We start from the raw sequence: 14,339 nt of genomic DNA, 5'->3' as shown, positions 1-14,339 counted from the left end.
GCTTTTCAGCTGGGAATCGTGGTGGTATGCGTCCAGCCCACACTCGGATCCAGGAGCCCTGCCGCTCCCGGAGAACTCGCTGCCTCAGATATAAGTGAATTCAGCAGAATGCTCAGCAGGACCCAGTAGTTTGCTGGATATTTAGAATGACTATGGATACAACTTGATTGAAAAGCATTTTATTAGAAAATGTTCTCAGATATCTTAAGGGTTCCCTGATGCCCTCCACAAATTGATAATGTGCATGTCAGTAAGGTTAGTCTTTTTTAAACTGCTAACTTCTTTTCCAGGAAGCATCTGAAGTGGTTGACAGGATAAATTTGAGAAATGATGCATTACTTTGCAGAGAAAAAGACTGTTCTGTTGATCACTACTCTCTGGACTGCTGTTTGCACCCTGAAGGTAAAAATCTTGGGCCCAGTACTCCATCATTACAGATTGCAAACATCTACCTTGAAAGTCTCTCAACTTTCCTAATGATCACAAAGACATTAATCTGAATGTCATATGTATATTACGTATACATCTGTATTATGTGTGTATATATATCGTGCATAAAGCCATTAAAATAAAAATAAATCTATATTTTAATTATTCTTATGATAAAATATTCCCTTCTTCTTGATGGATTGATCATGAGAATCAAGTCACCCACTGGAACATAAGTATGTTGTGCCTATGGATGAATTAGTCAGAAATTGAACACTGGTTTGGAGACAAGTGTGTTATAAACAAGTACTGATCAGATATTCTGATAAGTACCAACATCCTGCTCAAAGAATATATCCAAACCCAATTCAACTTCACAGTCCCAGACTCATTTCTTAAAGTACAGTCTTTATAAAAGAAGACTCCTACATGAGTATATAGTTTATCTATATTGTTTATAAACATTTTAAATATGTCAAATGCATAACCATTACATAAAAAATAACAAAATATTTCTTCTCCCGTTACATAAAAATAACAGAATATTTTATCTCCCATTCAACCAAGTTATAATTTCCTCCCATCTGTCTTTAATGCATTTTCTACCAACTACTCAGATACTTGCTATCCTAAGCATTAGCCTTTCTCTTGAATCCAAATCAAACCATATCCCACCCTGATCCACACTAGCTACTTTTCTCCATTCAGACAAAACCCCTGAAGATTTCAGCTTCATCTATCTAGGTTTTCAACGTGAGAAGTCAGGGGGTGCTGAAGGAAGTGGGGCATTTGGACACCCACAGTCAGTCTTCTCACGATGGAGGCCTCTTCCCTGTGAGCACCCTCTTCAAGGCACCCTGTACATCAGGGTTCCGGAGGCTATAGATGACTGGGTTCAGCATGGGGCTGAGGATAGTGTTAAGGATCCCAATCCCTTTGTCCTTATCTGAGGTTGAGACAGAGCTCAAACGCATGTAACTGAAGAAACCAGTTCCATAAAAGATGCAGACTACAGTGAGGTGGGAGCCACAGGTGGAGAAGGCCTTCTTCCTCCCCTCGGCCGAGCGGATCCGCAGTACTGCAGCAGCGACATGGGCATAGGACACTGAGATGAAGATCATGGGGATCACCCCCATGAAGGTGGCTCCCACAAACAGCAGCTTCCCATTGAGGTGGATACTGGAGCATGAGAGCTGGAACAGAGGTGGGAGGTCACAATAGAAGTGGTTGAGCACATTTGGGCCACAGAAATCGAGCACAGACACAGCCACTGTGTGAGTCAGAGCATTGATGAAAGAGACGGTGCAGCAGATGCCCACCAGGGCACCTTGGACCTCATGGCTCATGCGGGTGCTATAGGTGAGGGGTTGGCAGATGGCCAGGTAGCGGTCATAGGCCATAGCTGTCAAGAGGTGACAGTCCACACCAGCCAGGAGGTGGAAAAAGAAGAGCTGTGAAAGGCAGGCAGCATAGGGAATTCTGCAATGGTGGACCAGGAGACACACCAGCATTGGAGGAACAGTGACTGTGATACACCCGATGTCCAGCAGAGACAGGTTCCCCAGGAAGTAGTACATGGGAGTGTGGAGTTTGGACTCCACAAAAATAGCAGCCAGGATGCTGAAGTTGCCCCCAACTGTGACTATATAGGCAAAGAAAAAGACAACAAAAAGGATTGATTGCAGCCCTACGTTCTCTGTCAGACCAAGAAGAATGAACTCGTTGACTTTTGTCTTGTTCCCCAAGTCAGCTGGCTCCATGGGCCACTGCTGGGCACAGTGGTGAGGAGAAAATTCCAGGGCACAGATCTGGCAAAAGGGTGAGAGTGACACATAGTAGGTATATAATCTATGTCTACTGGATGCCAGGGTTACACGGAGGGGACCTACCAATCAGAGTAGATATTAGTTTACAGTTTGTCTAGGCTCTTAAACCTGCTACTATGCCAGACAGTAGTGCTTTAGTTTATGGTTAAGGAAAAGACCCAGGGAATCCCAGGGAAGAGGCTGAGACAGACACAACTAGTCCTGGAATCCAGGAGAGTGGTTCACGTCCCATTATGATACAGATGTGCTTCAATACGTTAATAATATTAAGAGTTTAGTGTACTGACTGAATAGCCTGTCTGACTAGCTCCATGAATAAATGACTATAAAGTTCTAGAAAGCATACCAGAGTGAAGAGCAGCAGAGATGGGGGAGTCAAGCTCTTATGAAATTGAATAAGATATGAAAGAAGAGGAGAAGCAGATGGTAAACAAAAGTACAGATATGAGGTTAAAAAAATGATATGAAGGTTCTTAAGAAAAATATTAACACCATTTTACATAGTACCCTGAGTATTCTATTAAGTAATTTATATTCCTTTTTCACTTAATTTTCATAAAACTATTATCACTATGTAATCAGGACACTGAAGTTTAGGGATATTGACTAGAAATTCAGGTCATTAATTTTTTAGGGGTTGAATATCAAGTCCACACCTTAGCACCATATTGTTTCAACATGTGTTGTTATTGAGCTTTATAAATGACACTGTGTATAATAAAGAGAATAAAGTCATTTCTAAGGCTGTCAGTATTAGCATCACTGCAATACTTCAAGGAAGTCAAGATCCCATCAATTAACCCTTCCATGCAATAATTTTTTGTTGACAGGCATGTCATTATTGATATGTTCTGTAAGTAGAACTAGAAGATTGGGCATGACATATGAGAGGAAGGGAAGGTGAAGGATAGTTTCGATGTTCTTGGGCTGAGCAACTGGAAAGATGGAGTTACTGGTAAGTGTTAGAGGGAAAGGTAAGTTCATGTGTGTGTGACTGTGAAGGGCATTCATTAAAAGAGGAAAGTTGAAGTCAACATTTAGGTGGCTTCCTCTCTCCCAGGTTGTGCAGTTATTTGCACAGTTGTCCAGCCAGTTGAGGTCATTGACTCTTGCCAGAACTGATTCTCAAACCTAGATCTATCCAATTCCAAAACCACACATTAACGCTCTATTGTCAATATGTGCAGTTACTGACCTCTATGATGAGTGTTGTGTATAATAAAGAAAATAACACTATTTTTTGTTGGCTTGAGATAATACTATTACAAGAAGCCAGACTTTCTTCATCTGTGACTGGGAGACATAGTTGTGGAAAGGATCATTCTTTGAGGCCTCTTTCTCCTGGGCTCTTGCATATCTATGCCTCTCACTCTCCATAATTGAGCTAGTACTTTTTTCTTTCAATAGCACTGTCCAACTTCCACACATCGATAATCTGTCCCTCAAGGTTGAAGCTAAGATTACTGTCTCATCTATTCAAGGACATTCTCCTCTACAGGCTACTCTTTGAGCCTTTCTCCTGTAATATCTTAGACAAGTAATAACTAGGATGATTCCAAAAGTTTCCCACGAAGGGCAGGAATTTGAAGCATGAAGAGGAGTAGCTTAAGAAAGTAAGTTAAGCTTAAGAGTAAGTAGCTTAAGAGAGTAAGCTTAAGTAGCTTAAGTAAGTAGCTTAAGAGAGTAAGTTAAGAAAGACTCAAAGTCCATAGTGCAAGGTGAGGTGTGTAGGTTATCCTGAATAGGCTACCTTAAGACCAACTGTTTCAGGTCACATATGTCAGAGTTTGTTCTGAATAGAGAGCTTATTCTTCATACTGAACCTTGCTGTCTCCCAAGTTCTTTGCCATATATATGACTATTGTATGCATATAGATATACACATATTGATTTTTCCCTTCCCTTGTTTCCCACCACTCAGAGTGATAAACCTCATCACTATATTTCATTACCACTTCTTGAATCTAGAATCACTTTACCCTTTATTCTCCTTGAAGAACATGAGTGAGCATCATTAGCCTTACTCTAGAAGGAAAGAAATAGAAGGAGTGGAGTAGAGAGGAGGTTTGTAGGGGACACTTACTTTCCCGTAGCACTCAGTAGAGAGGGGAGTGACTGCTACCCTGAAGACATCCTTCTCTAGAAAGCTTAAAAAGAGGGTGAGCTGGAGACCAAGAGAATCTCTCCTGTTGTTCTGTCTTTCAGGAGCTAATTAGCAGCAAGCATCCCCCAAAGGCAAACTTCCTCAGGGATTTCACAAACAAGCCAGAGGAGGACAAACAACCCCATCCTTAAGGGTTTCTCTCATCTGCTTACTATTTTGGATGTTTAAGAAAGCATGACATTCACAACATTATTCCAGCCACCTGGGATTCCAAGGAGGAGAAAAGATACAATCACAACATTGTGGATGGGAAAAAATATGATCCAAAGAGCTTCAGTGACTGTGGAACAGAGAGTAGGTCCATGATGGAGCATAGCTTAGGGCCCAGATTATAAGCAACATGAAACTTTTTTCTTATTTTTTAGATTTTCAATTATGTTTTTAAAACTTGGTTTGACTATAAAGTTTTGGATAAATTATGTAGTCATGTATCTAGCATTTCTAAAGAACATTTCCATACCTCTCAACATTTCCCTAAAGCCCCTTTGCAGTTATTAACCTTTCCAACCTTTTATGTGACTTCCTTCCTTGCGGTTTTACTTTGTCAGAGTGTCAAGGGTGAAAGCGTGCAGTATCCAGACTTTTTATAATTGAATATAAAATGGCAAATCCGTTAGAGACTCATTCATGTTGATTGTACAGCAATTCCCCTTTGTTAGTGGGAGATGTGCTCAGAGACGCCCAGTGGGTGCCTGACACCAGAGAGAGTGCCAACCCAAAATATAGCATTTTTCCGATACTGACTTGTGAGAAAGCTTAATTTATAAGTGAGATACTATAACATACAGGGCATGGGGGGATAGCTGAGACCACCAGGCTTGTGTAAAAGCAACAGGGCATGGAATTTATTGTGCCTGGGTGCAGACAGACAGAGGTGAAAAGACCTTCTGAGGGAACAAAGAGAAGTATGCCCCTTTTATAGGGATGGAAAGAAGGCAAGGGACCTTAGGCAGGAAGATTTTTCTTTTAAGAAATAAAAGAAGGAAAACATATTAATAAACAGACATCCATTTACAAAATAGCATAAGAATAATACAAACAAAACAGAGTTACAGACAAAGTTGTAGGAAATTGACAATGGTTGTTGTATTACTTATTGATATCTTCAAAGTGGTTTCTCAAGAAAACAAATAGAGACATACAAGATTGATCAAACAAGTAATCATTAACTGTTCTTTTCTGTAGAGAAACAGAAGACAGTAGTACAATTATGTTAGCTATCCTGTAGATACATATATACATAATTTCCCCTTCTTTCCCTTCTCTTTTCCAACACCCCAGTTGCCCTTTACTTTTGAGCATTTTCCTTTCGTTTCACAATGTCTATCATACTTCCTAGTTTTTAGTGACTCTTGCAGGTCTTACACTAGTGAGACAATATGATTCTTACACATGCAGGTCTGATTTATTTCACTTATGAGTATGGTCTCTAGTTGTGACCATTTACCTATAAAAGCCTCAAGTTTATCTTTATTTATACCTGAGTAATATTCCATTATATAAAAGTACCACAATTTTTTTTATCCAGTCCTCAGTGGATGGACATTTGTGCTGCTCCCACGATTTAGCAATTACAAATTGCGCTGCTACAAATATGGGTGCACATATATCGCTGTGATATGACCTTTTCAGATCTTCTGGGAAAATACCCAGAAGGGGAATAGCTGGGTTGAATGGGACCTCTATACCTAGTTTGCTGAGGAGTCTCCAAACTGATCTCCACAGTGGTTTCACCAGTCTTCATTCCCACCAGCAGTGGAGAAGAGTTCCTATTTCTACACAGCCTCACCAGCATTTGTTATTGGTTGATTTCTTAATGATAGCCATTTTTCCTGTGGTGAGATGAAATCTCAATGTTTGTTTAATTTGCATTTCTCAAATGACTAATGTTGTTGAACACTTTCTCATGTATTTATTTGCCATTTGTATTTCTTTATCTGAGAAGTGTGTATTCATCTCAGCTTAGAAGGAAGATTTTAATAAACATCTGTGGTCAAAGTTCACTGGCTGTCTTGTTCACTGGCTGTCTCAGTAGGCAAAGTTCTTGAAGCATTCATTGTAAATTTTCAAGTGTCTCCAGAGTCCCCAGTTATCCCAAGACTTGCCAGATTTCTTGTTCTATCTCATCTCCTGTACCCCATCCTGTGCTTGCTGATGATTCTTGCAGAGAGTAGTGCTTCTGCCAGCAAACAGGTTGGGGCCTGAAAGAGTGAGGTCCCATTGGAACCTTAGAGATAATAAGGCTCTCTCCAGTAATTAATTAACATCAGTAACTAATAAGAAAGTAGAACATTTATAACAATATGATGTAAGCAGTTATTTTATACTTACAAATTGTTTATTTCTGGAATTTTCCATTTAATATTTTCAGACCATTATTTTCTATTGGTAACTGAATCCTCAGAAAGCAAAACTAGATAAGGGGGTCTACTGTGCAAATAATCCATGTCTTTTGTCACTGAGAGTATCTCATTAGATAAATGTACTGTAACTTGTTTAGTTCCTCATCTATTGGGGAATATTTGCCTTGTTTTCAGATTTTAGCCACTACAAGTAACTCTATGACAAATATATGTATGCAGCTCTTTGGGCAGATATATTCCTTAATTTCACCTTACAATGCCTAGAATTTTTTATTATTGGGTCTATGTAAGTGTATATTTAATTTTATACAAAGGCTGTCAATCTGTTTTCCAAGCTGGCTGTACTGCTTTACGTTCCCATCAGAAAGGTCTGAGATTTCTAGATGTTCAGCATCCTCATCAAAACTCTATGTAGTACCTCACTGTGGTTTTACCTGTATTTTCCTAATGACTAAATATATTGAGAATCTATTCATATACTTGTTCATTCTGATAGCTAACTGAGCTGTCAATTTGAATAAAATATGCCTGGCTGATTGGTCTAGCATAATTCTAGGTGTGTCTGGATGATTTACTTAGTGAAGAGGAAAGACCCAACCTGGGCCTGAGTGGTACCAACTAATTGGCCTCCAGTCTGGATGGAATAAAAATGGAAAGAAGAAGGAAATCTTACTTCTGCTTCTCCAGAGTAGCTCCAGTCCTCACCAGTACCTTTAGAAGTCTGTCTCTAGGCTTCCAGTGCACTCCTCATCCTTCCAGCACAGACCTTTCAGCTTCCTGATGCACACTTTCACTGGACTGCAGCAAGCTTCAGGTTTACAGTTTTTGACTGGATCCTTCAGATCTTCAGTGCTTGGAATGCCCATTTGCTTTCTTCTACACCTGACTGCACGTGACCATGGTAAGCCTACTTTATAAATCCTTTATATGTATTTTATATTAAATTTGTTCTTCTAGTGAACACTAACATGCACATTCATGATCTATATGTCTTCTTTGTTGAACTGATTGGTTAAATATCTTCACCCTCCCCAAAAAAGTGAGTACTTTTTCTAGTACTTACTGAGGCATAAGAATTTTTTTAATAGTCTAGATACTAGCCCCTTATGAGATACATATTTTGTTGCCCTCATTACCATTAGTGCACTACATACTTCAAAACTTTCTGATTGTTGTCTTCTCTTACTTCAAGCTCACTACATGTGTGAGTAAGCTTCACGTTACTATAACAAAATACCTAAGATAACTAAGTTATGAAAGAATATATTAGCTCAAGGTTTTGGAAGTTTTAGTCCATGATCAACTGATTCCCACTGCTTTGGGCAGAGCAAAACCACTTGCATCATATGATTCAGGACACAAAGAGAATGAGAAAGATACCAAGCTCCCACAATCTCCAAGGGCACTTGACAGTGACCTAAGAACCTCTCTCTAGGGTCCCCCTGCAATGTTTCCACTGCATTCCATAAGTGCCAACATGGGCACTTAGTGTTTAACTCATGGACTTCAGGGGACATTAAAAACCAAAACACAGCAGGATGTGCTCTGGAAAGCTGGAGGAATTTTCTCAGTGACCCCATTCTCCCTTTGCTTCAAAACATCTTTTCACCTCTCTATATGGGCTTCCTTGTCTGTGCTCCCTTCCTCAGTAGAAGAGTTACTTACTACTGGGTGTGAAGTTCGTGGTGCAGGTTAGGGAAAGTTGGCACTTCTCTTGCTCCAGCCTATCTTAGGGCAACTTAGTCCATCATGGTTGGGGCTTTCTTAACATTTCTGCTACTATTACCTTCCCAAATCCATTTCATTTCTATATTATCAAGTGTTCCTGGGTTACCATAACAAAATACCATAGATTTAGTAGTTCAAATAACAGCCAATAGGAATTTCTTTTCTCACAGTTCTGAAGGCTGCAAGTCCGAGAACCAAACGTCAAAATGTTGTGCTGTAGGGAAGAATCTCTTCCTGGCTTGTAGCCTTCTCACTGTTTGCTCAAGAGAGAGCTAATGAACAAATTTATAATGAGAAAAGGAAACTAAGGAAGAACTAGTCAAAGATGACCAAGAAAAATGGACTGGTGGCCAGGCTCAACAAGCCAGCATATTGAATCATCAGAATCACACAACAGCAGTCACAAACTTTTAAAGGTTAAGCCATTCTTTTTCCTCCCATTTGAGTACACATCTATAGGTAATTTGCCTTGTCTTAACCTTGAGGCAGGATAATAATATGTGAAAGAAACAAAGTAAGTGCTTCAGTGGCTTATTTTAGCGATCATGGATGTAATAATAACAATGTTTGGCTGTACTAAGAGATGATATGCAATGCATTCCCAATTGACTGTTAATTAGCACACTGCTCATGTGATGAAGTTTGCTACATATTGAGGGAAAGATGGTGGCTACATATATTTATTACCCACATGGGGCCATCTTGTACAGATTTACCACAGGGTATGTTAAATCAAAATTGCATCCACATCACTTTGTTCCAGGAGGCCTTTTCAGTAGTTTCTGAAGTGGTTGGCTATTCTAGGTGGTTTCTAGTCAATAGACTTTCATTAGTCTTTCTGACCAATAAAGAATCAGTGACTCCTTATAATCCCAAGTAGTGGCTGAGTCCCTGCAGGAGGAGCCTAGGTCTCCTCCAAGAGATTATGATTAGGTCCATCCATATAACTACCCGTATTTTTAATGGCTGGAATGTACTTGCTACTCAAGTGTGGGCAGAGCAAAACCACTTGCATCATATAATTCAGTATTGAATCATTGCCCATGATACTGATGTCACTGGGGGTCTATTTGACATGTAGAATCTGACCTGTAGAATCACAATCAGTGTTTTAGTAGAATCTCTAGGTGATTTGCATATACATATTCAATTTTAGAAACACTGCCCAAAGTGATGCTTATGTGCTGTTCAGGTTGAGAACCCTAGACTTAAAAGCTGAAGAAGATATGATGCTCCTCAGGCCATCATTGGCAACATCTCCAGGTGACCACTATGGTTTACAATCCCTCCACATATTTCTGATCCCAGAGATGTGTCCCATCAACTGAGAAAGCAAAATTCTAAGAAACCGGGTGTGTGATTTCCTCTACACCTGTCTTGCTGCTATACTGGCGACACATAATGTCCAAGTGCCAAATCTGTTAATGCAGCTTTATTAAACACCATCAGCAGCGTAACAATCCCAGCAGTTGGACTCAGCTGTATCTTTTTACTGAGGAAACTTCCTACCTCTCTTAGTGCTTTTTTGGTCAGCTTTGAGACATACTGAGGTTTACTCATTAGGGCTGTCAAGAAGAAAACAAAACTGATGGTGTGTATGTGTGTGTGGCTTATTTTAAGGATATAGCCCCACATAATACTAGGGACTTCTAAATATGATATTTACAGGTCATATCAGCAAACTTGAGTCCCTGGGAAGAGTGAGTTACAGGCTTGAGTTCCAAGGCAATCTGGAGACAATTTTTCAGGACACTTCAGTCTTTTGAATTCTTCAACTGAATGTAAGAGTCTCACTACAATATGGACAGTAATCTGTTTTACACAAAGTTTACTGATTTATGTGTTAGTCACATTATAAAAAACTTTTGGGCAAAATCTAGAATTGGCATTTAACAAAAACTTGGTATCAGGGCCTAGCCAAGTCAACATATAAAATTAACAATCACATATGGTAGGAACATCTGGGGGAGAACACAAGCAAAGGCTTGAAGATAAAAATAAATTAGAAAATAAAAACTATGCTTCTTTTTTCTGTTTTTTTCCATAATTTACAAAATTCTCCTCATATTTATTTTTCCCACATTAAAATCAAGGAACACATGTGGACTGAAGTTTGAGGATTCTTAGTCTGAGTCATCTCCATTACTGAAAAGAGGACAGTGGTACCTTGGTTCATGAATGCTTTTGTTTGCAGACAATTTGGTTCACAAACAGAAGTGTTGGCAAAATTTTGTTTTTGTTTGTGAACTCTGCATTGGGTAACTAACATGACTGCCGACATCTTTTCCAACACAAACATGGCCATGAATATGGCCGTCTTTTCCAGAATTGTGCAATGAATTAAATTTATGAACTGAGGTACCACTGTAGTACAGATGGAACACCTTAATATTTTTCATAAATATTACATCTGTGAAATTGGCAATAGAGTGTCACTATGTGCTGCTAAATGGTACTTTGTATGTTGAGAGAAATTAAGACTAGTTTCTCTACTTAACAAAAGTTTGCTGCTCTTCAAGTTGAAGCAATATATGCCTCAGCCCAAATGACAGCCAACAAATATGTATAAAACACTAGTCACATTCAGCATCCAAGCTGCTGCAGGCACAAAGGCAGACATGGCCTTGCCTACGTGGAGTTCATAATCTGAGAGGGAAGTCAGCTGTAAACAAGTGATCAGGGGCATTGGGTTCTATGAGACAAGTATAGAATGCTGTAGGAACATAGAAATAGGTCTCATAGGTATGGGGAGAGCAACTGCCATGCAGACATCTTTTCCAACACATACACACACACACACACACACACACACACACACACACACACACACACACACACAAAATATATATGAAAGATCAGTGGGAGTAAACCAGGTGAAGAGACAGGAGAATGTGATAGGTAGGAGGAGCAGCAAGCATGCAATGCTGATGGTAAGAAATTATGGCTTTTCGAGTCCACCTGACTTCAGAGTGGAATGCAAGTGTCACTGTGGGGCAAGACGAGGCTGTGAAGACTGGCACAGTTCAGATAAGGAAGCATAGTTTGTGCCCTTGAAAGGAACTTCACCTTTATCTCAGGGAAGAGAAGGTGCGATTTCCATCTTAGAGTGCCACAGTGTCAAGGAAGCACTTTAAAGAAAGGTACGGAGGCACAGAAACAGGTACAAACTGACAGACTGCTCCGGTAGTTCAGGAGACTTATGTCACCCTCGTCTGGGAATATGGTCTTCATAAGGATTGGAAGAAATAGCAAAATAACAGAGACTAGAATTTGCTAGGTTGGAGTTGATAGTAAGACAAAGAGATGAATGAAATAAAACTCACAGATTGCTAATTTTATACTGAGTTCCTTTTGCTGAAATATGAGCAAGTAGAAGAGAAGAAAGCTGAGACAGGGACGTGAGATGAGTTTGGATCTGTTGAGTTTAAGATCCCTGTTGTACATCCAAGGGAACGTTAAGCACTGGGACACAGAGTTCTATAGGTTAGAGAGACAGCTATGCCTGAGTTTTAAATGGTGATTCAATTCATTGAAGTAGGTGAACTTTTCTTGGGTGTATATACAGAATTATAAGAGGATAGAGTTTGGAAAAATCTTTGAAAAAATCAGTATATAAGATATTGATAGAGCAGATGCCAATTATACTTGCCTAGGGTGATCAGTCATGCAGGTAAGAAAAAAATGAATGTATTTTGTGTCTCAGAAGTAAATATATAAAAATGTTTAGAAAGGATAGCATGTTGAAATATGTTACAGAGAGGCTAAAAAGTCATTAATGATTATACAGATTATTAACGTTTGGAGTTTGGTGATTACAATTATTTGGATGAAGGCATGAGCAATTATTGTGGAATGCATGAGAGACTGTAGAATAGAAATGTGTTTATTTTTATTTAGATTGTTGAAGGACACTGCTATTTTCTCTTAAAGAAGCTGGAGACAGATAAACATGAGAAGAAACCAAACTTTTCTCTCTGAGTTTCTCCTCCTGGGTCTGCCCATCCAACCCGAGTGTGAACACCTGTTCTATGTCCTGTTTCCTGCCATGCATTTTACCACCATCCTGGGGAACCTCATCATCATCATCCTCATACAACTGGACTCCCTCCTCCACACACCCATGTATTCTTTTCTCAGCAACTTGTCCTTCTCTGACCTCTGCTTTTCCTCTGTCACAATGCCCAAGTTGCTGAAGAACATGCAGAGCCAAGTTCCATCCATCCCTTATGCAGGATGCCCCACCCAAATGTACTTCTGATTATTGCAGGTCTGGAGAGCTTCCTCCTTGTGGCCATGGCCTATGACTGCTATGTAGCCATGTGTTCCCCACTACACTACACCAGGATCATGCACCCTAAGCTCTGTGCCTGGTAGTGCTATCCTCAGGGATGACTATATTCCATGCCCTTCTGTTTATGGCCAGATTGCCTTTCTCTGGGGACAACGCAATCCCCCACTTTTTCTGTGAAATATCAACTCTGCTGAAGCCAGACTGCTCTGATACTCATATTAATGAGTTAGTAATATTTATCAAGGTAGGGCTATTTATTGTTATTTCATTTCTACTCGTTATTGTTTCCTATGCATGAACTGTGTCCTCCATCCTCAAGGCACCTTCTGCATAAGGTATCCATGAGTCCTTCTCCACCTGTGGTTCCCATATCTCTGTGGTGTTGCTGTTCTGTGGGACAATCATTGCCTCTACTCATGTCTATCAGCTAATAATTCTGCTGTAGAGCAGATAGTCATGGCTGTGATGTACACTGGGATGACTTCCATACTGAATCCGTTCATCTACAGCCTGAGGAAAGGAGACATGAAGGGAGCCCTGGGAAGAGTCATATGTAAAAAGAAAATTCTCTTCTGTCTTGGATGGTAACACTGGGACTTTTACATAATTTTATCCAGCAGATATATTAATATTGGAATATTATTGCGGATTTCCCTCCTCATATGGGAGCTTCTACATAATTGTTCAATATGTAAAGAAGGATATTTAGCTTTGTAGTTTAACTAGGGAATGGGGTCTTTGTGACCTGGCTATGCTTTCCTCTTTGTCTTGCCCAGGTGATCCTGGGAAAGCATAGTATGAGAGCTACTGTTTTATGTCACCTCCGTTTCTTACATTCTAATTCTAAGATTTTATCATTTACCAAGAATTCCTCTTTGAATTTGGTATCACTTTTAAATAGTACTCCAAATGACACTCAATAACACACAAATGTCAATAATTTTCAAATGTCTAAACCTCCTAACCTTCTTCTCATGTCTGCTACACATTCTTCCTGCACAAATTTTGACATCAGTTTATGCCTTAACACTCCCACAACCCCTATTAAATTTTCTACATTGTCTTTTCTGATCTGTGTTGACCCTAAACAAAATTTCTGTTCATTTTGTATAATAGTCTTATTTGAATAATTTTTCATTAATTTGTAATTAACTGGTAGCCAGGAATTATAGAAGACGTTTCTCTAGGATTGTGGAAAGAAGCTAGAGGGTAGTAAAATTTTCAGATTCAAAGGATGCCTGTCTTCTGATTCATATTTTGACATTGTAAACTGTGTTGTGTGTTTGTATCTGTGTATCCCTCATGACAAATCCAAAAACTGTAGAGAAGATACTATCAGTGTTTTGCATACTGAAATAAATGAAGTTCAATGACTTCCAATGTTTTGCACTGTCAGTTATTGAACCTGTGTAAGATGGCAGATTGATCCAATGGTTTCTTCTCATTTTCTCCTATTTAGGAAGGGAGCAGCCATTCTGTTTGACGCTCTTAGTTTCACCATGGCATGGACTAGTCTTCCAACCTTGGTTAGTTCATTT

At 39.5% G+C, this 14,339-nt stretch overlaps 1 protein-coding gene and 1 pseudogene across 1 annotated transcript; one reads left to right on the top strand and one right to left on the bottom strand.

The window, feature by feature from the left end:
• Positions 1–1,241: 1,241 nt before the first annotated feature.
• Positions 1,242–2,189, bottom strand: LOC102025558 (olfactory receptor 139-like). Its single transcript, XM_005399735.1, has one exon. It carries the CDS (start codon positions 2,187–2,189, stop codon positions 1,242–1,244), a length of 948 nt encoding a protein of 315 aa, XP_005399792.1.
• Positions 2,190–12,459: 10,270 nt separating this feature from the next.
• Positions 12,460–13,389, top strand: LOC102015393 (annotated as a pseudogene).
• The last annotated feature ends 950 nt before the right edge of the window (positions 13,390–14,339 follow it).

This window comes from Chinchilla lanigera, unplaced genomic scaffold, assembly GCF_000276665.1.
Source record: "Chinchilla lanigera isolate Chin_1 unplaced genomic scaffold, ChiLan1.0 scaffold00066, whole genome shotgun sequence".
Lineage (NCBI taxonomy): Eukaryota > Metazoa > Chordata > Mammalia > Rodentia > Chinchillidae > Chinchilla > Chinchilla lanigera.
The sequence above is the reverse complement of the archived record's forward strand: the minus strand, read 5'-3'. Positions and strand labels throughout refer to the sequence as shown.

What these genes read in the sequence shown, in the direction of transcription:
- LOC102025558 (XM_005399735.1), bottom strand. Translation starts at nt 2,189, where the DNA reads ATGGAGCCAGCTGACTTGGGGAACAAGACAAAAGTCAACGAGTTCATT.